We start from the raw sequence: 24,444 nt of genomic DNA, 5'->3' as shown, positions 1-24,444 counted from the left end.
ATAGAGTGCGGAAGTATAGAACAATAACTCTTTTTGTCCTTCCTCCTGTGTTCCTTAGATCCTGTCCTCTCCATCTAGAAGTTACATTGCACTATTTGCACTTAGTATTTGTTTATTCACAGAGACCGGCTGGTGACGGCTCATACAGCTTCAGATACATAACTTTTTTTTCCATTGAAAGATAGCTGGACCATCGTAGCAAACAAGCCCTCTGACCTCTTGTGTCCCTCACCTCCTCACAGAATGTAAGCTCTTGTGAGCAGATCCCTGCGTCCTACTGTTTGAAATATTTATTTCTTTGTCACACTGTAATGTCTCATATTGTCTGTTCTGTCTGTTCATGTGTCCCCTGATTTGTAAAGTGCTACGGAATATGTTAGTGCTATATAAAGTAACTAAAATTATTATTTATTATACTCATTCATGTACAATACCAGACACTGCCCACATACACAGTTGGTGTTTTGTTCCTAAGAAGACCCTTTATTTTGGTCTCAGACCATTCCTTTGGGCGCCGTGAACCATACTACATACATCCTTGACTTCTAGATGGCAAGTGCTTCTTTTTATTACATAAGATATAAAATTATATTATAGAATCTGGCCAGAAGAAATAAATTGCCCTCAAAGAGCAATACCAAGTGAAATCTCCTATGCGCCTTTTACACTTTACAGTTTGTGCAACTGAACATTCTTTAATCTTGTCATCCAGCAAGTGTTCTCTTAAATTTGTTTACAAACCGGAAATTAGAGAAATAAGCAGAAATAACAAAACTTTTTTTATTTTATTCTTTATATCTCTGCTTATGCAATGAACTGTTTGCGCACAATATCAGTGTTTATTGAAGTATAATGAATTACAGTGTACGATCAGGCTTTTTTGTAATGCCCTGGTCTTATTAAAAATATATAAAAAAAAGGACATTCAGGATACAAAAAAATAATCACAATATGAACAGTGCGTATTTAGCAGAAGTTCAATTGCCTATTTTTCTGTTTTAGGCACAAAGACACATATCACAGATAAAGGGTCAAGAAGTCTTCATATGTCTTGTGAATAAAATAACTGTATGATTCATTTCAGTTCCCTTCTTGCAAACAAGCGAGTCACGATTCATTTGACGCTCATCCTGGGCACAGCATTTCCTGCCAAAGCAAGCCTTATGGATTCCAATACTCCAGAAAAGCTTTTCACACCATTAAAGACTGCTCATTACAACAGTACTTTCCTAATTCATATACGATTATCCTCCACAACAATAGTTCGGCGTGGAATAGTGTCGATTTCAACTATTATATACTGAAATTCATACTTCTTGCTTTCTGGGTTCTGCAAAACAAAATGGAGAAAAGGTCTATATTGATAAAGGGAAAGAAAAAGGTTATTTGTGACTAGACATAAATAATACCGATAAATACCTCTTTCAAACTTGTATGCACAACACCTTGCAATCTTGGTTCAGAACCCGAAATGTAAAACTTCAACCGCATACACTTCAAGCCATCTTGTAAATACTCAGATGAGCTGAATAAAAAGTAAAAGAACAGTATATATGGAACATAACACCTCTCTTAGCCATGGTCTTAGCATAGTAACATTTTATTTTATTAAACACTGGTGTTTTGATGTGCTCTATACATACCACAGAAAATACATACATAAGCTCAGTCTATTGGCCTGATGGACACTGCTCCCCTCTTGGGTTTCTTCCTATCCTTATACCCATTTGTTCAGTGTATCAGCTCTACTTTCTACCCATACTGTTGTAGTTCCTCAGAATTCAGTTTTATCTGCATTCCTTTTTTCTCTCTGGACAGCCACAATCATACCAGCCCCAGACTACAGCAGACTTGACATTGGCATAGAGATGGTCCCAAAACCCAGTTAAGTTCCTCTTCCTGTGATGTTACCCTGTACTACTTCAATGTAACAGAGATTATTTTCTGGTACTACTGTGAAGGTAAACCCATATATTCCTGTGTTTATATATCTCTTATACTGCTTAAGAAATTATATTTTTCTCTATGCAAGCTTATTATACCTTATACACATTAAGATGGCACCTGTATCCAGTACCGCACCCAGATGCTGACGCACACAATTGTCATGTGATTTACAAGAAAGACAACATCATTTTCCTGGGAATCGAAACTTAAGAAGATGTTTAAAATTGAGGGCCAATGACTGGCCGCCAGTGTATTCGGATACAAGACGTATATGCTTACAGCCTGCCGTTATCTTATCTTTCTTGCATTCCTGTATAAGATTTGTGCTTTTCTCAATAAACCTCAGTTCTGTGTGAATAGGCATCACGCTTGTTGCATGGACTGGGATTAACCCTGATATACTTGTCAGAATTAATTCTATTCAGCGCGCACATGCATGATTAATTTGGAGCAGGTGACTGACCACTGTAAGTGACCCGTACTTTGGCGGGGGTTCTCCCTCAACAAGTGGTGCCGAAACCCGGGACCGGCCATAGGACCACTGTGGACGACTGACCCGCGCCGGACCCTGGACGCTGGACAATGTCTCACCGACCTGAGGCCTGATCACCCTCATTAGAGTCACGGTAAGTGTATGCATATTCATATATGTGTCATTTGCTGGTGGCCGTCGGTGTGTTGTTGTCTGGCTAACAGGTGATCCAGTTGGATCGATTGTCCAGTCTGAGTGATACAGATAGGTGGGTCCTAGAGCCGTAGTCTGAACTTGTTTTTCCTCACCGATATATATATATACCTATCACCGAGTGTTCAGTCACCTGTGATGCTGCAGATTCCGGGAAGTGAATTTCTTGCCCTCCTTGATATAGAGTAGTATATGTGATCTTTTTGGACAGTCGCAACTAGTGGTCCCTGGCACTAAGCCTTGCTGTTGTGTGATTTGACTGTTGATCCACTGCATGAGGCCGTCAGGGAGGAGGACGGGTGCAGTGGTGTGATTTGACTGTTGATCCACTGCATGAGGCCGTCAGGGAGGAGGACGGGTGCAGTGGTGTGATTTGACTGTTGATCCACTGCATGAGGCCGTCAGGGAGGAGGACGGGTGCAGTGGTGTGATTTGACTGTTGATCCACTGCATGAGGCCGTCAGGGAGGAGGACGGGTGCAGTGGTGTGATTTGACTGTTGATCCACTGCATGAGGCCGTCAGGGAGGAGGACGGGTGCAGTGGTGGGATTTGACTGTTGATCCACTGCATGAGGCCGTCAGGGAGGAGGACGGGTGCGGTGGTGGGTGTGATTTGACTGTTGATCCACTGCATGAGGCCGTCAGGGAGGAGGACGGGTGCTGTTGGATTGTTTTAGGTTTTTTGATATTGCCCAGTGACTGCAACCTGTGGTCAGGGACCTGACAACAAGAGTCTGAAACCGGTAAAGGTGACTTTGTTGGTGGTGAGGTTGTGGGGTCACATATCTGTCAGTGCACAGGCGGATAAGCAATATCGGGACGCTGACAATGTTGCGGCTGTTCAAGAAGAAACATGTGTTGCCTGATGGGGCACAGACTGCTGTTGATTTAGTTCGAATCAGGGAAGGCAAGAAATATGTGAAGGAAGCTTTGAGAATGTATAAACTGGCTGAGGTGCCTCCTACGGGCCGATTGCAGCCCAGTCTGTGGAGAAAAATGTTGGAGGAGTCACGAGGAATGTTGGAAGATAAGGGTCTCTTGGAGACGGCTCAAGCCCACCTCCGAGTGGCACGAGCACTGCAAATTGAAGGATTTGAAGAAGTTACAGGAGAGATGGGGGGTGAACAGATTTATGGCTATGTAAAGAATGTCATGGAGTCTGAGATGGTTGTTTCCAAGAATCCTGCGCCACCGCCCTACCAAGATGGCGCTGAGAGCGAGCTGAGGGCGTGGACATGTTTTAACTGTGGTATGCAGAACCCTGACTGGCGTGACGTCTGTTCTAACTGTGGAACGCACAGACCACAGCTCGAGGGAAAGGATTCAAAGGCCCCCCTTCTTCCTCCTTCTCCACCACCTCCTCCTTCCTCTCCACTACCTCCTCCTCCTACTCCTGGTGACGTGCCACACACTCAGCCCACCGCCCCTCTATATCCAGTGCTTACTCCTTCCGGTGCTTACTACCAGGGCCCTGCTTCCGCCCCGGCCTCTGGTGAACCGCATGGTGACACGCAAGGCCTCAAGCCTACTACTGGCATTTTTCCAGTAGTACCTAATATGATGGACTGTTTTAGCACTCCGGAAGCATTAGCTGTGCTCCGGGCTAGAAGACAGGTGGTTGACCCTGAAGCCCAATCCACCAGTGACAGATCTGAGTGGGCCGACCCGGACGATGATACTCTGCCTCTTCCACCCAAACCTCTTCAAGAGCCACTGATCCCCCTTCCGCAAACCAACCCTAAGCGCAGGTCCTCAAAGACTCCTCCTCCTCCTCCTTCTCCACCTCCTTCTCCTCTACCTCCTCCTCCGGTTGTTACACCAGCCATTCCAGTGCAACCGGGAAAGGTCAGGCCAGCTAGGCCTCCGGTAACCCTGCTCAGGCCCGCTGAGCAATGGAGTAACAAAACCTGCAAGGGCTATGTAGGGAACACAGGCCGCCAGATTGTCTTGACCGTGGGATTAGGAGATATTACCACCACCACTGCTGATGTCATTGTGAATCCTGCCAATGAACAGCTGAAGCATACGGGAGGCCTAGCTAGAATACTGTCCCTGGCAGCTGGCCCAAGTCTTCAAAGAGACTGTGATCTGATAGTCGAACAGGGTTCAGTCCCTACTGGTGAGATAGCTGTTACTGGCCCTGGAAACCTTCCAAATGTTCTGATTGTGCATGCAGTGGGCCCCTGTTATGACTCAAGTCGGGCTCAGGAATGCGAGAAGTTATTACAGACAGTTGTTTGGAATGTACTTGATTACCTGTCCTCCACATCCTGCAACCAACGGGGTATCCAATCTGTCATCTTTCCACTGATATCCACTGGTTTGTTCAAATTCCCGGCCCAGAGGGCAATACCAATCCTCATGGATACTATCAAGACCTTTATCGCTACCCAGAATACACAACTTAATGATATTCGGGTGGTCACTGATGACCCAGACAAGTTGCCACTACTAGAAGCGTGTTTGAAGGAGAATCCCACAGTCAAGCCTGAGAGGTCTGATACCCCCTCTCTGGCGTTTCCACCACTCATGGTGAGTACGCCACCCAATCAACCTCTGAAGGAGTCACAGACTAATCCCGACATGGAATCTTATCTCCAGTCACCAAATCCACTGCCGCCCCCGGAGAAAGGAGAACTAAGATATGTTAAATTTACTCCTCAACAAGTATCTACCTTAGTGGCCACCATGCCTGACCCTGAAAAACAACCTATGCCCTTTTATAGACGTATGTGTCAAATTCAGAAGACATATGCAGCCACCTGGCAAGATCTGCAGGCCCTAACTGACATCAAGGCCTCTGACAGCTTCCTTCCACTGATGGCCTCAGCCTTTGATGCCAGCCAATCACCAGCAACAGATACCTTTGCCTCAGGGCAGTCTTACTGTCAGCAACTGAAGTTGTGGGCACAGGAAGCTCTCACTGAACAACAAGGGTCACTGCAAGATGTGGTACAGGGCCCCCAAGAGACAGTTGACCAATTTTCCTCCAGACTTAATCAGATGTTCGATGATTTGGGATTCTCACACCAGGCCAAGGCACACAGATTACTCCTTACCAAAGCCTTTGTGGAAGGCCTCCGGGAACCACTGAAGGACAGGGTTCTTGCCATCCGACCTGATTGTGTAAGTGGTACCATTCAAGATGCTGTGACAGTGGCCAAGGTGTTTGCCCGATCCATGACCAAAGAAGGGCCTGAGAAAGCCAAAAGGAAAGCTGCGGCCCTCATGGTGCAGGAAGAAAATGATGCTGATGCAGATGATTCCATTTTATGCCCTGTTCTTCCTGCAGTCCCCACATCAGCTCCCACTGGTCAGGTACCCCCACAACAGGCCCTGGCCCAGCAGGCCCCTCAGATTGGCCCGTATCCCCCTCCAGTCAATCCTTATCAGATTTATGGCCAATATCAACTACCTCAACTACCTCAACTACCTCAATTACTTCAGCCTACACAGATGCAACAATTTAGGGGAATCCCTAATGGACCAAGACCACTCCGCTCTTGTTGGGAGTGTGGACAGTTCGGCCACCTGAGGAGACAGTGCCCCCAAAGACCCAGGACCATCGGATACCGTGGAAATGATGTGCCCACTGGACCTGTCAACCAAGTTGGCTGGCCTCGCCAGTGACGGGGAGGACAACCTGGGCCCGCCATGGCTGTTGTGGGCTCATCTCCCACGTGTGGCAAAGTTACTTTGAACGTGGCTGATGTGCCTATGGACTTCTTGGTGGATTCAGGGGCGTCCACTTCTGTTATTCACAAGTCCAAGTTGCCTCCTACAGTTGAACTCTCTGATGATTGGATGTCCTGTATAGGACTTGAAGGCAAACGCCAGAAAAACAGGCTAACGGTCCCAGTCCCCTTGGGTCCTTTCCCAGATGTCACCGCCAGATTTCTTGTCTCAGACACATGCCCACTGAACTTACTAGGCTCAGACTTACTGAAGAAACTTCGAGCACAGATTACCTATGATACTGATGGTATGCAACTCAGAATCAAGCGTCCGGATGATGATGACCCCACCACAGGAGTCTGCGTCCTAAAGGCTCTGCCGTTGATGATTCTCCAGGAGGAACATAACCCAGATTCTGGAATTCCTCAGTATGTTCTTGAGAGTCTTCCCACTACCCTGTGGTCTACCGGTCCTGACGATGTGGGTCTGCTCCCTGTGCCTCCTGTGATGGTACATTTAAAGGAAGGTGTCCCCTTCCCTCGTGTTCCACAGTATCCACTCAAACAGGCCCAAGAAGTTAGCCTTGGAGAGCAGATTGCAGCATATCTGTCCATTGGGGTCCTCAAAGTCTGCACATCACCCTGCAATACGCCCTTGTTCCCAGTCAAGAAGAAAACGGCCAAAGGCCAACCTGACAGATACCGCCTAGTACAAGATCTCAGAGCTGTGAATGCTGTCACCATACTTGAGACTCCTGTGGTACCCAACCCAAACACCTTGCTCAGTGGGGTCCCTCAAGATGCGTGTTTGTTTACGGTAATTGACTTAGCAAACGCATACTTCAGTGTCCCACTACATGAAAACTCACAGCTACTTTTTGCCTTCACCTTTCAAGGGTCCCAACTCACATGGACCAGAACTCCACAAGGAGCGCAAAACAGTCCTAATCAGTTCACCCAAGCTTTGAAACTTTGTCTTTCACCTTGGACTGCAATGCACCCTCAGGCCACCCTGCTCCAATATGTGGATGACCTTCTTTTGTGTGGTCCCTTAAACTACCCTGAAATGGAAAATTTGTCAATCTCCCTACTGCAACATCTCTCCAACATCAACTGCAAAGTCTCAAAGGCTAAAGTCCAGTGGTGCCTTCCAAAGGTTGTATTTCTGGGACATTGTGTTTCACAAGGGGTCAAGCATCTCACGGATGAGAGGAAACAACACATCTGGTCCATACCGTATCCCACCACAACTGCTAAGATGCAAATTTTCCTGGGACTAGTCACCTATTGTCGACAATGGATTCCAGATGCTTCAGAGTACATGCAGCCTCTCTATGAGACTCTCAAGTGCAGCCCGTTCCCTCCTCCTGACCCAGATGAAATCTGTGACCCCCTTACGCACCAGACTTACATGGATTGTTTCCTCTTTTTGAAGAATGCCATAGTCCAAGCACCTGCGTTGGGCCTGCCAGACTACACCAAGATCTTCAACTTATATGTGTCTGAATCCAAGGGACATGCTTCTGGAGTCCTTACCCAAGAGCATGGTGGAAGGCAGCGCCCTCTTGGTTATTACTCTTGCCGCCTTGACCCTGTTGCCAGGACCTCACCTTCCTGCCTCCGGGTTGTCCATGCTGCACAAAGACTGTTGGATAAAGTGGCTGACATTGTCCTGGGCCATGACCTGGTGATTCAAGCTCCTCATGACCTGGCTGCTATCCTCACACTCACCCTACCTCGACACCTCACCCAACAACGTCATCTTCGACTGCAGCTCTCCCTTGTGGTCCCCAGCCATGTTTCCTTCAAGCGCTGTACTACCCTTAACCCTGCCACCCTCCTGCCACAGGTTCCAAGGGGGGAGACAAGAGGAATGGATCCTGATGTAGCCAGACCTTACACTTTGGAACCTGATGAGAATGGTGAACACAACTGTTTAGCAGCCCTTGAAGAAGAAACAGCAGAGCCAGAAAATATGGCCACCTCGGAAATTCCAAATGCAGACCTGGAACTATGGACGGATGGATCAAGATATGCAGATGGTGGTGGAAAATTCCACACAGGATTTGCAGTGACAACTGAAGACCAAGTTCTGGTAGCAGAAGCCTTGCCAGCCAGCAGATCAGCTCAAGAAGCTGAGTTGATTGCCTTGCAAACTGCCCTGGAAATGGCAGAAGGGAAGACAGTGAACATAAGGACTGATTCTCGATATGCCTATGGGATTGCTCATGACTTTGGAATCATCTGGAAGAATAGAGGCTTTATCACTGCTTCAGGAACTCCTGTGAAGCATGCTGCATTAGTCCGAGGGGTCATGGAAGCCATGACCAAACCACTGAAGGTAGCAGTACTCAAAGTGAAGGCTCATGGGAAGATCAACAGCAGAGAAGCCAGAGGAAATCATCTTGCAGATCAAGCTGCAAAACAAGCTGCACTGAAACCTGTGGCAGTCAAGTGGCAGAACCAGGAGCTCCAGTGGAAACCTGGAGGGGCAGAAGTAGCAATGGTGACCACTAGAGCACAGAAAAGAAAAGAGGGGGATGAAGAGCCACCTGGAAAAGAACTAGAGACACCAGCTGCAGTCAAAATATCCCTCCAGAAGCTACAACAGGAACAAGCGCAAACACCACCAGATGAAAGGAGACAATGGAAGAAAGATGGAGCAGAAATGGAAAAGGATACTCAGTTATGGAAACTGAACAGCGTCTACTGTCTCCCTAGGCGCATGTATCCAGCTGTAGCTGCTTGGGCACATGGAATGACACACAGAGGGAAGAACCAGGCTCTAGCCTTCGTGAGAAAATACTACCACGCGCCTGGAATCAGCACTACCCTGACTGCCTACAACCAAGCCTGTCAAGTCTGTCAAACCTGCAATCCAAGCAGCACTCAGCCTGTTCCTACCCAACACCTTGCCAAGCCAGACTACCCATGGCAAAGGATCCAAGTTGACCATATTCACATGCCTCCGGTTGGAGGATATGAATACGTGCTGGTCGTAGTGGATATGTTTTCAGGATGGCCGGAGGCGTACCCAGTGAAGAACATGACTGCCAAGACCACTGCAAAAAGGATGCTGATTGAGATTGCCTGCAGATTTGGGGTCCCAGAGGCCATCGAAAGTGATCAAGGTCCAGCTTTTGCAGCCTCAGTGTTTTCAGAACTATGGTTCATGCTGGGTGCCCACCAAGGTCTCCATACACCTTACCATCCACAGAGTTCAGGGAAGGTTGAAAGGATGAATGGTACTCTCAAGACAAAACTTCTCAAAATGAGCCAGGACAGCCCTCTTCCCTGGCCAGAGTTGCTGCCCATAGCTCTGTATCATGTCAGACATACCCCACAGTCTAAGCATGGGCTCACTCCCTATGAGATTCTGTTTGGTTCCCCACCTAAGATAGCTGAGATAGAGACTCAAGAGTTGCAGAAAGGACAGGATAAGCTTGTGCAGTTTGTGATTTCTCTTGCTCAAGAATTGTCTAACTCCCGCTCTCTAGTCTCTGCTTCTTTTCCAGAGTCTACAGGTGACACAGTGCATCCCTTCAAGCCAGGGGATAGTGTATACCTGAAGAAGCACGTCAGAAAAGACTGTTTGGAACCAAGATTTGAGGGTCCCTATCGAGTCCTGCTGATCACTCCCACTGCTGTGAAGCTCGAAGGGAAGGACCTCTGGATCCACGCTTCTCACTGCAAGAGATCCTCACTTGAAGCAGAATAATGCATATCCTTTTAATAGTACTGAGTATCTTGACTCCAGTAGTACTCAGTCTTCCCAGTACCACTTTTTGGGTAAATACCACGGCCCCGGTAGTCACCTACCAGTTTGATTTTTGTAATGTGGTTGAATGTCTAAACTTCTACTATGACCCAATGTACAGGCAAGGGGGGGGGGAGGTCAAGCTTACTTGTGTGTTACCCGACCTGGCAATGAGAACTGTTATTACTGGTCTGATGTGGGTTGGAACACGGGGGCAGATTGGGCCTACCGTCCCCAAGAGGGTCTAGATAAGAAAGACAAGAATGGGAAGTCCCTGATAAGTCGAATGACACTGACCAAGGGGGTGTGGAACCCAGCCCATTGCAAAGACAATAAGCCAAAGGTTTGTCTCCCTTTATATCTAAACATAGAGAACCCATCCTCAGGGGATGTTGGGAAATATGTCCTGGGTATGTATGGGGGAATCTTAGCTGGGAGGCTGGGAGTGATAGAGCTCAAAGATATATCATCCAGGCCTACTGAAGCCCCAAAAATGGATACCCAAAAGCAGGACCAGCTTGTCCAGGAGGTGATTCCCATCCCAGGCCTGACCTGGCAAGATGCATTTTCCATTGAAACCCAAACCAGCCCTAGGAAGAATCTGTGGGTGGAATGGGTCAGGTATACAGTCAGAGCAGCAAACATCACCGTCAGTTGCCTGGCATGTGCTGCAGCCAATGTGCACTTGACCACCATTCCTTTTGAGCTACCTGAAGGGAACTGTACTGATTGCCTACTGAACTTAATGAGGAACAAATCTGATAATAGATGCCCAGAATACCTTCCCCTAGTCACTAGTCACCTAAGGGTGAGACCCCCAGGAGAGATATATGTCCATGATGGTAATTACACCTGTTTTACAGCCAATGAGGTGGCAGGGACTGGGCTGGGGATCTTTGGTCCAGATTTTTGTAAGAAAAATTCATCCATCCCCTCCTCTTCTCTCCAAAACCTTACCCGAGCCCTGTTTGATATATTTTGGTTGTGTGGGGATGGTAGACTCAGAAACAAACTACCACAAACTTGGAGAGGTCAGTGCACATTGGTGAAAGTAGTTATGCCCTTCAGGATAACCCCTTGGGACCCAGAAGAAGGAGATCAGGGTTCTAAGTCGCAGACATCAACAAGGGAGAAAAGATCAGCCCTGTTGAAAGATTTCCAGTCTGACCCTAGTGTGTACATTGATGCCATTGGAGTGCCAAGGGGGGTCCCTGATCAGTTTAAAGCCCAAGATCAGATTGCTGCAGGATTTGCCTCTATAATCCCTCAAGTGCAAGTTAACAAAAACACTGACTGGATTAACTACCTGTGTTACAATCAGCAGAGATTTGTCAACTACAGCCGAGATGCCTTCCAGGGGATAATTGAGGAATTAGGTCCAAACACTAGAATGACCCTTCAGAACAGATTAGCCATTGACATGATCACAGCAGAAAGAGGAGGAGTTTGCTCCATGATCGGTGAAGAATGTTGTACTTACATTCCGGAAAACACTGGGGTGGATGGTAAAATTACGGTGGCCCTAAACAAGATAAAGGGACTAGCTGGAGAATTAAAGAGAAATACTGGAGTTGACACCTCATGGGCTAGCTGGATGACAGAATGGGCTGGAGGTTGGAAGCAATTCTTTATTACCCTGGGTATGGTGATGGTGGGACTATTGGTCCTGGGACTGATTGCTCTGTGTTGTTGTGTTCCCATTTACAAGAGATTGATGTTGAAGGTTGCTAGCATAGAGATGGTTATCTCCACTGGAGAAGGAGACTCATTACTCCAGATGACTGAGATAGATATGCCTGTGGTAAAACCCCCAAGTTCTCAGAAGAACAATTTCATTTCACGTCAAGGATTGATTTAGGGACAGGTTTAGGGATTGGCAGACTCCCATGGTGTGATAAGTCTTGATGGAAGGAGTTGGTGTTTGTTAGGAACATTGGCTCCAGTAGTCAAGTGAAGTCTCCAGGTTACCCCTCCCCACCATGAGACAGCTGCAAAGGTCAACTTAGTCAACAACAGTATTAGGGAGAGAAAAATATAATTTAGGGGGGATTGTGAAGGTAAACCCATATATTCCTGTGTTTATATATCTCTTATACTGCTTAAGAAATTATATTTTTCTCTATGCAAGCTTATTATACCTTATACACATTAAGATGGCACCTGTATCCAGTACCGCACCCAGATGCTGACGCACACAATTGTCATGTGATTTACAAGAAAGATAACATCATTTTCCTGGGAATCGAAACTTAAGAAGATGTTTAAAATTGAGGGCCAATGACTGGCCGCCAGTGTATTCGGATACAAGACGTATATGCCTACAGCCTGCCGTTATCTTATCTTTCTTGCATTCCTGTATAAGATTTGTGCTTTTCTCAATAAACCTCAGTTCTGTGTGAATAGGCATCACGCTTGTTGCATGGACTGGGATTAACTCTGATATACTTGTCAGAATTAATTCTATTCAGCGCGCACATGCATGATTAATTTGGAGCAGGTGACTGACCACTGTAAGTGACCCGTACTTTGGCGGGGGTTCTCCCTCAACACTACCATAACTCCTAGGCCTCAAGCCACAGTTCACTTGAATGGGTTTGAAAACTGACTGCCAGATTTCCGTCCTCTGTCCAGTTTCTCGGGGCAGAAGACGGAAACCCAGCTGGACTGCCTAAAGTGGACACGGATGCAGGTGTGAACCCGCCCTAAATGGTATGCTCATGAGGGGAATGCTCCTTCACCCCTCTCTGAAATGACCAACTTTCATCTGTGTATACAAGCATAACAGCAACCTGTCATTCTCCTATCTGGGGAGGGGGGATGAAGAAGGATGGGCTGTCTATTCATCAATACACTGGACTTTATGGGGCGGATTTACTAACAAATATTTGTACCAAAAAACTGGCATTTCAGACACTGTGTGCACCTTATGTTAATAATGCTGGTTTAGACTGAGGACACTGGAAATCCTCTTCACTGTGATTTTAAGCATACCTTTTTAGAGGTTTATTTTTTTTAATCTAGCAATGCATGTCATGGTCACCCATTTACGATTAGCAAATTTCAAGTTCATACTTATTATATGAATGATAATGTGAAATATCTTACATATTATTTCTGTCCCTAAAACTTACGCAACATGCTGTCTTCTTCCACGCCTTGTGGCCTCTCCAAATGCCTTGATAGGCTCACCAAGAGCCCCAATGACCTTTATATATAAACAATAAAATCATATTAAACGCAAATAACTGTAATTAATATTCATTTACATGGACATTCTGGTGATTTTTTTTTACTCATATTGTCTGAAAGACTATGACCTCTCAATAGAAAGAATCTCTCCTTATTCTGCATTGAACTTCTTCAGTAGATCTTCTAAACATAGTCTGACTTTTCTAGCTTGGACTTGTGTAGCTACCATGTGGCTTCCGATTCATCAAGGTCCCACCCTCCTGATCTTCTTCCCTACGTCTTCCATGAAAATACATCACTGCACCTTCTCTCTCTCACAGACAGGTCACCATGCACCCATTACCTTCCCCTATGGTATCAGCAGAAGTCAGTGCAGCTTTACAAAGACCTTTCAGGACCTATAGTTACATCATACTCAAAGTGTAGGGTCATGGCAGGTAAATTATACTAAACTATAAGACATTGCTACAGATACAAGACATGGGTGACAGCATCAGCATATTTTGAATCTATTTCAAAGACTACCTTGTATAGCTTTTAAAGAGGACCTTTCATCAGATTGGGCACATGCAGTTTTATATACTGCTGGAAAGCTGACAGTGCGCTGAATTCAGCGCACTATCGGCTTTCCCGATCTGTGCCCGGTGTAAAGCGCTATCGGTCCCGTTACCGTAGCGCTTTAGTGTCAGAAGGGCGTTTCTGACAGTTAGCCAGGAACGCCCTTCTGCCCAGCAGGATCCTCAGGATTGGAAAATCATGCCTGCTTAATTAAGAGGTTGTCCATGTTTACATGTTTTAATTAAATATATATATTATTATTTTTTTATTTTTTTACATACTCTCCTCATCCCGGTGATTTTGGCGCTGAATCCACCTCAGAATCCGGCCCCTCACAATAGAGGTCTATGCAGACTGCTAGCTTCCTTTTTTCCGTGAGCGGTATGTTCCCGCTCACGGAAAAGAGAAGCAAGCTGCCCTTTCTTCAGGCGGATTCCGCGGCTGATTCAGCCGCAATGTCCGCCTCGCGGCAGCATCCTCCGGACTAGGCCCATTCATTTGGGCCTACTCCGGAGTGGGAAGCCGCGGCAGGCGCAATTTGGTCCTATTTTGACGCGGCTTCCCGCAACAAAATCAGGACTAAAATATGCCATCCCGTGCGAATGGGGCCCAATAGCTCGGTCCTGCTGCTCAGCTGTCTTCTTGCAGTGGAATTCCTCACTGGCCGTGACATCCTATGTCCATTGCTGAGGTCGCTGATTGGCCTTAGAGGTCGTGTGTATTGGGGACTTCCACCAGAAGAGAACAATGGACAAGACCATGGTGGGAGGCACCGGGTACAGAAGAATAGGATTATTTATTTATTCTTAACTTCCTTTTAAAATCCCTTTAATGGCTTTCCATTTTGGTTTATAGAGGAGGAACCAGACCTTTAGACCTAAAAGGACATATGGAAAGGACTTGTCTTTATGAGACAACCCCTGTAACTAAGCTTTGTGCTTACCTCAGGGTGGTTTCGGCACTTCTCAAATGCATTCCCATATAATTTACTAGGACTTGAAGAAGAAAACAGTTCCTTGAACACCACATATAAAAGGCCCCCTGCACAATAACATAAGCAACGTTAATACAAACCTATACACAATGATTTCTTCAGAAGCAAAGACAAATGTCATCTGCTCACCTGTGATCCCAGCACCTATGAGCGCCACGATAAGATAGGTAAAGTCTGTTCCTGCTTGTTTCACTGTAAGAAATGACAGGGGAGCAAGCTTCAGAATCAATAGATGGTGAAAAGTAGTTAAATGGTCATTTTCCAACATGCCATAGTTTATTTTAAGTCGAGTGTCAGCATACTTTCCAACTTTTTGGAAAGATATCTCCCAGACTCCTTGAAGAGTTGGCATTACACCTACATACACTACATAAACTAAAGATTTTACCATTTTGTCATTTCAAAAATTGGGGACAGCAAAAACTACATACTGGAGTGGTTTGTGTCATATCTTCATTTCCCACTTTTACACTGCAAAAGCTGAAATCCGCAGTAAAGTTAACAGCATGAATTGACAGTCTTTGGATTTAAAGATTCATTACGCAGCTCTTGGATGGGACCAGAGAGGATTACATAACACTAACCTGCTTTGAAACTTGCCCCACGTATCCCTGGCCTTATTCTGCAGCATGTCAATTTATACTGTGAATTTTCATTGTGGATTTCACAAAGATTAGGTTGAAATCTACATCAATTTTGCAGCCATCAAACAACTTATATACATTTTGCTGTGGATTCATTGCTTTTTTTCCCTTCCTCCTGGAAATCAACATGTCCTCTTTGGTCATACCCTTGGTTGTTTTTCCATCTTCAGTAGAGATAAGTGAGTAGTATTCGATCGAATACGTCCCCTGCATAGTGGTGCATTGGTGTAAAAAAGCTCCAGGGAAGGTGGGAGGGGCATCAAATTTTTACTGTGTTTACCGCGTGGTATTCGACCGATTACACCAATAACTATGCATGGGAGGTTTTCAATTGAATACTACTCGCTCATCTCTAATCTTCAGGTGTTTTGTTGCTACTTTTAGCGCCAAACCCTGGTGCGGTATTATAAGAGGCTGTGCGTATGTGATTTAATTTCCATCCACTACACTGCTACTGTTTATTGCAGTGGAATAACCCAGCGGCAACTAACAACAACCATGACATGTATAGCCTGGGCCTTACAGAAATTTTCTGGACAGAAGGACAGCAGTGATCTATAGCAACTTCAAGCTGTGTGTTCAGAAGTGTGCCAAGGCCTAGTTATCTGTATTTTCCCTATGCAAGCTGGGGCCCCCTTGGGACAGTTCTGCATTTGCTGTCTTGCTGTCCCAACTTCAGCTCATCAGTGTCCTTAACGGCGATGAGTTGAAGATAGTGATGTAGCTGGTGGGGTGAAGGACTGATTACGTGGGGGCCACCATAAACTATTGCGAGAAGGGCATAAAGGACGGCGCAATGATGTCATATCATTCCGCTTTCTGTGGCGAGATGTCCTATCTATGCTCACGCGCCTCACAGAGAAGCGAAAGGGCAGGAGCAGAGCAGCAAGAGATCGCAGACAGGTGAGAATAATTTTTGGGTTTTTTTGCATAAAGGGCATGTTAGGGGACATTATTCCTATAAGGGGGGGATTATTTATGTAAGGGGCATAGATAATATAAGGGGTCAATAGGAGTATTATTTCTATAGGGGGAAGATCATTTATATGAGGGAGCTGAAAGAATATAATGTTCTGCATTATATATATCTATATTATATACTAGCTTTTACCCGCGACTTCGTCTGCGGTGAGTTGAGAATTGGGCGGACACAGACGTGTGAAACTGTAAAAGTGCTTTAAAAAGTTTGGTGGGCTAGCAAATGTGATTTGATGTGTTATATTGTGTATGTTGTGATACAGACAATGTGATGTGTTATACAGCCTGTGTACAGGAGTATATATGTATCAGGTGCTGTATATAGCAGTGATAGGAGATACATGTAATATATAGTATATACAGCCTGTGTACAGGAGTATATATGTATCAGGTACTGTATATAGCAGTGATAGGAGATACATGTAATATATAGTATATACAGCCTGTGTACAGGAGTATATATGTATCAGGTACTGTATATAGCAGTGATAGGTAATACATGTAATTATATAGTATATACAGCCTGTGTACAGGAGTATATATGTATCAGGCACTGTATATAGCAGTGATAGGAGATACATGTAATTATATAGTATATACAGCCTGTGTACAGGGGTATATATGTATCAGGCACTGTATATAGCAGTGATAGGAGATACATGTAATATATAGTATATACAGTCTGTGTACAGGAGTATATATGTATCAGGTACTGTATATAGCAGTGATAGGAGATACATGTAATATATAGTATATACAGCCTGTGTACAGGAGTATATATGTATCAGGTACTGTATATAGCAGTGATAGGAGATACATGTAATTATATAGTATATACAGCCTGTGTACAGGGGTATATATGTATCAGGCACTGTATATAGCAGTGATAGGAGATACATGTAATTACAATGTGATGTGTTGTATTGTGTATGTATAGTGCAAAGCTATATGTAAATGTGAGTGAGTAGAGTGAGGGCTACTCCTGAGGAGACAGTAAGGGTCAGTTCACACGTGAAAACCGCCTAGCTTATTTGTGCGAGGTAAAAAACCTCGAGGAGTTTTTTTGACGCTGTTTTTTGCATTCCACGCGGTTTTTGACGAGGTTTTTGACGCGGTTTTCGCTAGCGGTTTTCGCTAGGGTTTTTTTTTCCTATATGTGCTATAGAAACTGCAGGCGAAAACCGCGCGGTTTTTTGCAAAAAACCGCGCGGTTTTGTGTGCAAAAAACCGCGCGGTTTTTTACCGCGCGGTTTTCGCCTCCCATTCACTTCTATGCAATTCTTCAGGCGTTTTCCGCCTGAAGAAAGGTCATGTCGCTTCTTCAGGCGGAAAACGCTAGGAGGAAAAAAAAAGCTAGTGGTCTACATAGACCACCATGTTAAAGGAGAGGTTTTTGAAGCGAATTCCGCTGTCAAAAACCTCCCCTTTGCCCACGTGTGAACTAGCCCTAAGGAGTGTGCAGGCAGGTTGAGGCAGGAAATGCCAGGCAGTGTGTGTGAGTCTATAGCTGGGGCTAGGAGTCCTGCTTTTGTGAGTCTCCTGCTAGGAAGCCATGTTGTTTAGTGGCACCAAAAGTAGCCTGTGACTCAATCCTGAGGGAAAACTATGTTTGTGGAAAATTGCATGCAAATCCGTCCAGGCGTTTTAGCGTGATTGAGGAACAAACATCCAAACTCACAAACATCCAAACACACAAACTTTCACATTTATAATATTAGTAGGATTAAATGCAGCCCCTTATATTCTTTCAGCCCCCTTATATACTGTAAGTGATCTCTCTCCATGAATAATGCCCCCTAATAGAGGGCTTTATTATTTGTGGAGATTATTTATATAAGGGGGCTTAAGGAATATAGAGAACATTATTTATAAAAGGGGTTGTTGTGGACATTGTGAATATAAAGGGTCATTAGAGGGCTTTATGAATATAAATGGGATGATTAATATAAGGGGACATTAAAGAGGACTTTTCATCTCATCATGCATATGCAGTTTTATATACCGTTAGAAAGCTGAAAGGGCGCCAAATTCAGTGCCCTGTTGGCTTTTCCAGTAAGTGCCCCAGGGCTGGAGATATTGGGGGCGTTAGTTTCAGCACAGATATCTCCTCACTATCTGAAGGGGGTTCCTCACAGCTTAGCGGCTTCACTGGGCTGTGAGTAATGCCGCGCCCCATCAGTACTCATCCTTAGCCCTGTACTGTCAGAGGGGCGTTCTTTACTGCCCAGCGATGACGCTGAACTATGAGGAACGCCCTTCTGACAGTGCAGAGATATCAGTGCCAAATCTAACGGCACCGATATCTCCAGCCCCAGGGCACACACTGGGAAAGTGCTCTGTCAGCTTTCTAATGGTATATAAAACCGCATGTACATAAGGTATCAGTATTTATGTCAGGGGTCTTCCAGATCATTTTTATTGATGATCAGTAATCAGGATAGATCATCAATAAGAGATCAGGGGTTATGACACTTAGGACTCCACTGATCAGCTGTTTGATGGGGCCATGGCGCATGTGCTAGCACGGTGACCCATTCTCTGTTTATATTGCACGCTGTACTGTTTTATAATGGCCGTGTGATGTACCGGATGAGGTTATAGTTACATTGCATGAACACTCTGAAACGAATGATACAATGTAAACAGAGAAGGGCCCATGGTGTATGTACACATGTTGTGGTCCCATTCAAATATCTTGTGAATGGGGGTCCTGGGTGTCGGAACCGAAGTGCTTTTTATTTATTGAAAAAGGAGCCAAAGATGTTAGTGTTGCAAACTTTACAGAGACGAGTCACAACTGGTGGTCCAGTCCAGATAGAGACAGAATGCGAATGATTACAGCCAGAGACATCACCTGTAAGTCCTGAAATGTTTCCTGTGCTGTATTCACCTAAATTGTCTGCAGAGTCTGTAGTTACCACTATATAGTCACTATATAGTTGATGACAATGAAGAAGTAGGGGGCTGTCTGCTCTCTGAAGACTCTGGACTAGAACAGCAGGGGAGCTAGGAAAGGTGAGTATTGGTGTTTTTTTTGGGGGGGGCGGGGGTTGGGTAGGAGAGGGACAGAATATTGTGGGGGCAGCTGGAGGGGGACATTAAAGAGGACCTTTCATGGGTTTGGGCACAGGCAGTTCTACAGTATATACTGCTGGAAAGCTGACAGTGCGCTGAATTCACTGCCCTGTCGGCTTTCCCAATCTCTGCCCCGGGTAAAGAGCTAGCGGTGCTGGTACCATAGGGCTTTATAGTCAGAAGGGCATTCCTGACAGTCTGTCATGTACGTCCTTCTCCACAGCAGCGCTGAACTGTGAGAGCGGGGAGGAACGCCCCCTCCCTCTGCTCACAGCGCTTGTCCATAGACGAGCATTATCAGGAGCGGGAGGGGGGAGTTCCTCCCCGCTCCACAGCACAGCGTGATTGGCGCCGCGAGGCAGAAGGACGTCTCTGGCTAACTGTCAGAAACGCCCTTCTGACCATAGAGCACTACGGTACCGGCACCGTAAGCTCTTTACACCGGGCACAGATCGGGAAAGCCGACAGTGCGCTGAATTCAGCGCACTGTCAGCTTTCCAGCAGTATATAACACTGCATGTGCCCAAAAGTGGTGAAAGGTCCTCTTTAAACTGGGGGCAACATTAAACTGTGGGGGAAGATGAATAGAGACATTATGCTGTGGGGACTGACGGACGGGGACAGTAAACTGTGGGGATAGCTGGAGGTGTACATTATATTGTATGGGGCCACTAGGGTGGCATTATACTATGTGAGGGCCACTAATTTGTGTAAGTCAGGTATTTCTAAGTGTTGGTGATGGGGGGGGTGCATTTATAAAACCTTTGCATTGGGCCCACTAATAACCCCCCAAAAGAGTAAAATGCAGGTACCTTTCTGGGCTGCGGTTAATGGAGGGGCCCCTTCAGCCTTGGTCTGTAGAGCAGGGCGCTTGTTCTGTTCCCGGACCTGGGACAAGCACCTGCCTGTGAAGATGGGCTGCACCCAGCAGCGGCCAGCGGAGGGAGCTCTCCCACTGTGGGGCAGTAAGAAGCTACTGAGGGCAGTAATATAGCTGTGCCCCTTAGCCCCGGGCACCGAGCAGTACAGGAGCGGCTGCCGCCTCACCGCAGCCCGCCACAGGTACTGACACATACTCATGGCTGGCAGCAGTTATCAGCCCTCACTGAATGAACTTCATGTGTCCTGTGAGCGGCTGCTGCAGGCCCCACTGTTAACCTCTGCACTGCCTTGTGGGGACTGTAGTTCTACACGGCTCGTCTTGTGACTGTGTGCTGAGAACAGGACTACATTTCCCGGCATGCTCCGGAGGATGACCCGGGTGGCAGCGCGGCGCCTGACCCGTCATGCATGCATGTAACAGCCAGTATGAGCGTGTATTATACTGTGTGCACTGCTATGTCTGCTGTAGTCCCCGCACATTTGTGGGATTCACTACAGGCAGATCCTGGCACCGACACTTATGCATCTCCTGGTAACGCACAGTATGTACTGCGGTGTAGGAGTAGCCACCCGCGCCTTGGATCATCACGCCTTGGTCTTATATCCTGAGTACTGCAGAGTGCTGGCCCGTCCTGCCTACACAGCATATCATATCAGAGAAGAGACCAGAGGCTGCCAGCAGTGCTCCTAGCTACAGGAGCCATAATAACATATACTGTTCTGTATAAGAGATGGTGGAAACGGCCTATATACTGCCTGTAAATATAAACAGGACTATATACAGTATCATCTATCTATCTATCTATCTATCTATCTATCTATCTATCTATCTATCTATCGAGATGTCTATATATCTAGTTATATACAGTAGAATAGAGATCTATCTATAGATAGATGCAACAGGCAGTGGTGAGACGCTGAGTAGTGCAGTGCAGCTGCGTGTACGGGCACTAGGGGGCAGTGGAGATTCCGCACACATAGAGGCGCCTCCTCCCAAGGTCTCCAGTGGTAACCGGCACAGGACAGAGTACACATAAGGTGAGGGGAACATGGCGGCTCCCGGTTGATGCTGCTGGGTGTGGGAGATTGTCATGTTAGAGGGGCCCGGTCTGTGCACTTGTATAACAGTCCTAGTGTACAGCAGCTGCCGGAATAAGTGACTACTTCATTGTCCTGGCTGATAAACAAGTGCGGCCAATCAGCAGGCGTCTAACATTTCCTGTTTTTCTTTCTCAGAATATACGATGACAAGTGATTGGTTGCTGTGTGCAGCTGCACTAGTTGTATATTACAGTGTTATATAGTCATGAGTCACCTGTATATGCTTGGACTATGTTCACATGTGGTACAGCTACCGTTGAAAATTCTGTCTACAGAACAAAATCGTGTATCAATGTTGTGCTGTTTTGTGTAGTAAAAGGGCTCGTTCACACAGAGTTTTTTGGCAGCAAATTTTGACACGTAATCCGCCTCAAAATCTGCCTGCCAAAACGCCTCCCATTGACTTCAATGGAGGCCACTCCATTCTTTTTTCCACTAGCTAGTAGCGGAAAAAAGAAGCGAGATGTTCTATCTTGCCACGGATTCTGCGGCGCGAGATTTCCTCGCGATTAGGCCCATTCATTTGGGGCTAATCTGGAGTGGAATGCCGTGACGAGATGCCGGTGGACTGTATCAGCATTCCGACGCGGCCAGCCACACGGTTTGTTTACATGCGGAATCCATTTTCCCCGTTGTGAACATAGCCTAAAACACCAGGCTCCATGACAGACCTCATTTTAGCTAGTCGCTGTGTCAAGCGCCATTCTTATCCATTATTTGATTTGATAGGTCTGGATTGTGTATTTTAATACTGGAGCTGAACAATGGAAATAAAATAAAATTGGCTCCATTCACACGGAGTAACGCCAGGCGTTTTTTGTGCTTATTTTTACGGCTGTAAAAAGACGTTTCCATTGAGTTCTATAGAAAAATACGTCCGTTTTTTTACGTCCGTTTTTTTACGGACGGATTTTACTATAGAACTCAATGGAAACGTCTTTTTACGGCCGTAAAAATAAGCACAAAAAACGCCTGGCGTTACTCCGTGTGAATGGAGCAAAATGCAAATGTGAACCTTGCATTACCTAGTACTGTCATCCTCCTTCAGTCTTTACCGGTATTAACCTTTGGGTTTTGTACATATAACTAATCTGTTATAAGATGAGAGCGATGGACATTAATGGGGTTGTCCAGGCAAAACTGGACAACCCCTTTAACTTTTAAAGGGAGTCTATTATTGTCTATATCGTTTTTTTAAATAATCATATTTTAAGGGCTAGTTCACACGGGGGCAAGGAGGTGGATTTTGAAAGCGGATTTCGCCTCAAAATTCACCTCCAGACAATGGTGGTCTATGGAGACCACTTGCGTTCTTTTTTCCGCTATCGGCATGTTGCCGATAGCGGAAAAAAGAAGCGAGCTGCTCTTTCTTCAGGCGGAAGCAACCTCCAATGTCAGCCCATTCATTTGAGCCGACTCCGGAGGGGGAAGCCACGACTACGACGTTCGTGGCAGGCGGGTTTTGACCCGAGAGTGATGCGGCTCCCGGCGTCACTCTCGGTACCAAAATCCGCCCCACCAGCCCCCGTTCCCGTTTGAACGAGCCCTTACATAGCCTTTAGAAAGGCTATTTTAGGCATACCTTTCATTTATTGATCTGTACAGCCTTTTTTTTAATTAACCCAGTTTTCTTGATATGCTAATTACTCTTCAAGGAGCACCGGAAGCTTTTTCCCTGTTCCCTGAGCACCTCTGCGTCATCAGCCGCCTCTGTTTCTCACTGCCCCCTTCTTTACAGACGATCCCTCCTTCTACACCTCTTCACTGCTTCCAGAGCAGCTAGCCACGTACAGCGCATGTGCGAGATTTTAATTCTGCTGTATGTGACTAGCTGCTCTGGAAGCATTGAAGAACTGTAGAAGGAGGAATCGTCTGTAAAGAAGGGGGTAGTAAGAAACGGAGGCGGCTGATGACGCAGAGGTGCTCCCTGAAGAGTTAGGTTGGGTTCACACCAGCGTTCAATCTCCGTTCTGAGGTTTCCATATGAAGAAGATGGTAACCTGTCAGACCGAGTCCGCCGTGAGCGCCGGTGAGCGAAAAATGACTGCAGGTTTTCATCTCCTGCCCAGTTTCGGGCAGGAAACGGAAACCTGCAGAACGGAGACCAGGCGCAGATGTGAACGAGCCCCAATTACCATATCAAGAAAATCAGGCTTATTAAAAAACGGCTGCAAGGATCATTGAATGACAGATATGCCTAGAATAGCCTTTCTAAAAGCTATGTAAAGATATGCTTATTTAAAAATGATCTAGCCACCTAGCTGTCAGCAAATGACAGTGTGAGACAGGATGGCATGAAAGAACATAATTGACATAATCAATATGATACCCTCATATCAATTAATTGAGCCGACATTGATTATTTTCCATAAATTGCTCAGGTCAATGCAGATGGACCCCAGATGGAGGCGGCTCCGTTTGAGTCAGTCCTTTGAGGTCCATTCCTCTCATGCTATGATGGATGAGGGCAGTTGAGAAATTCCTCACTCCTGGTAGTTCAGCAGAATACCTCTCTTTCTATTGTCTAAAAGTGCTTCTCCTCTAATCAAATCAAATATCTCTATACCTCTATCTGGAAGGACCCTGGGGTCATATACTGTTGGGAAAGGGGGGGCGGGCAATAAAGGCAGTCATATACTGTTGGGGATAAAAAAAAAAATGGCACATGCAAAAATGGAAATTGGCTCAGTCTTTACATAGATAAATAACTGTTTGGGGTTGTTGAATAGGAAAGATGTGAATATAGTGAAGTAGATGAGTTTTCCAGAGGTGAGTCTATTCTTGAAGTTAAAGACTTTCTGCTTGTAACTGATAAAGTCATCCTAGGAGTGGCTTTTCTCCCACAGATATTCTTCAATCCTTGAGTCATATCCCTGTTTTGTCGGGACTGTATGCCACAGTTGTCTATTGCTTGGTCAAATTCTGGTGTTTGTAAGGTGGGGGGTCACTGGATCCAGGGC

At 45.9% G+C, this 24,444-nt stretch overlaps 2 protein-coding genes across 2 annotated transcripts in view; one reads left to right on the top strand and one right to left on the bottom strand.

Annotated features, from left to right (window-relative positions):
* Window positions 1-803: 803 nt before the first annotated feature.
* TIMM21 (translocase of inner mitochondrial membrane 21) lies at window positions 804-20,654 on the bottom strand. The gene is made up of 6 exons (XM_075272167.1): window positions 20,314-20,654; window positions 14,934-14,996; window positions 14,754-14,851; window positions 13,195-13,268; window positions 1,420-1,525; window positions 804-1,330 (listed from the first exon to the last, which is right to left on the bottom strand). The coding sequence occupies exons 1-6, from the start codon at window positions 20,579-20,581 to the stop codon at window positions 1,235-1,237; spliced, it is 705 nt and encodes a 234-aa protein (XP_075128268.1). The 5' UTR covers window positions 20,582-20,654; the 3' UTR covers window positions 804-1,234.
* Window positions 20,655-21,379: 725 nt separating this feature from the next.
* FBXO15 (F-box protein 15) overlaps window positions 21,380-24,444 on the top strand; it is a 78,423-nt gene continuing 75,358 nt past the window's right edge. Inside the window, exon 1 of the mRNA XM_075272166.1 lies at window positions 21,380-21,421. The gene's annotated coding sequence lies outside the window, so the exon portion shown is untranslated. The remainder of the gene's footprint in view (window positions 21,422-24,444) is intronic.

This window comes from Leptodactylus fuscus, chromosome 4 (genome assembly GCF_031893055.1).
Source record: "Leptodactylus fuscus isolate aLepFus1 chromosome 4, aLepFus1.hap2, whole genome shotgun sequence".
In the NCBI taxonomy this organism is placed as follows: domain Eukaryota; kingdom Metazoa; phylum Chordata; class Amphibia; order Anura; family Leptodactylidae; genus Leptodactylus; species Leptodactylus fuscus.
This window is presented reverse-complemented; position numbering and strand designations above follow the sequence as displayed.

What these genes read in the sequence shown, in the direction of transcription:
- TIMM21 (XM_075272167.1), bottom strand. Translation starts at nt 20,581, where the DNA reads ATGAGTATGTGTCAGTACCTGTGGCGGGCTGCGGTGAGGCGGCAGCCG. An exon ending in AGTGCCGAAACCACCCTGAG is followed by an intron (nt 13,269 to 14,753) that starts GTAAGCACAAAG and finishes TTATATATAAAG; the next exon opens with GTCATTGGGGCTCTTGGTGA. An exon ending in GGAAGAAGACAGCATGTTGC is followed by an intron (nt 1,526 to 13,194) that starts GTAAGTTTTAGG and finishes CTTTTTATTCAG; the next exon opens with CTCATCTGAGTATTTACAAG.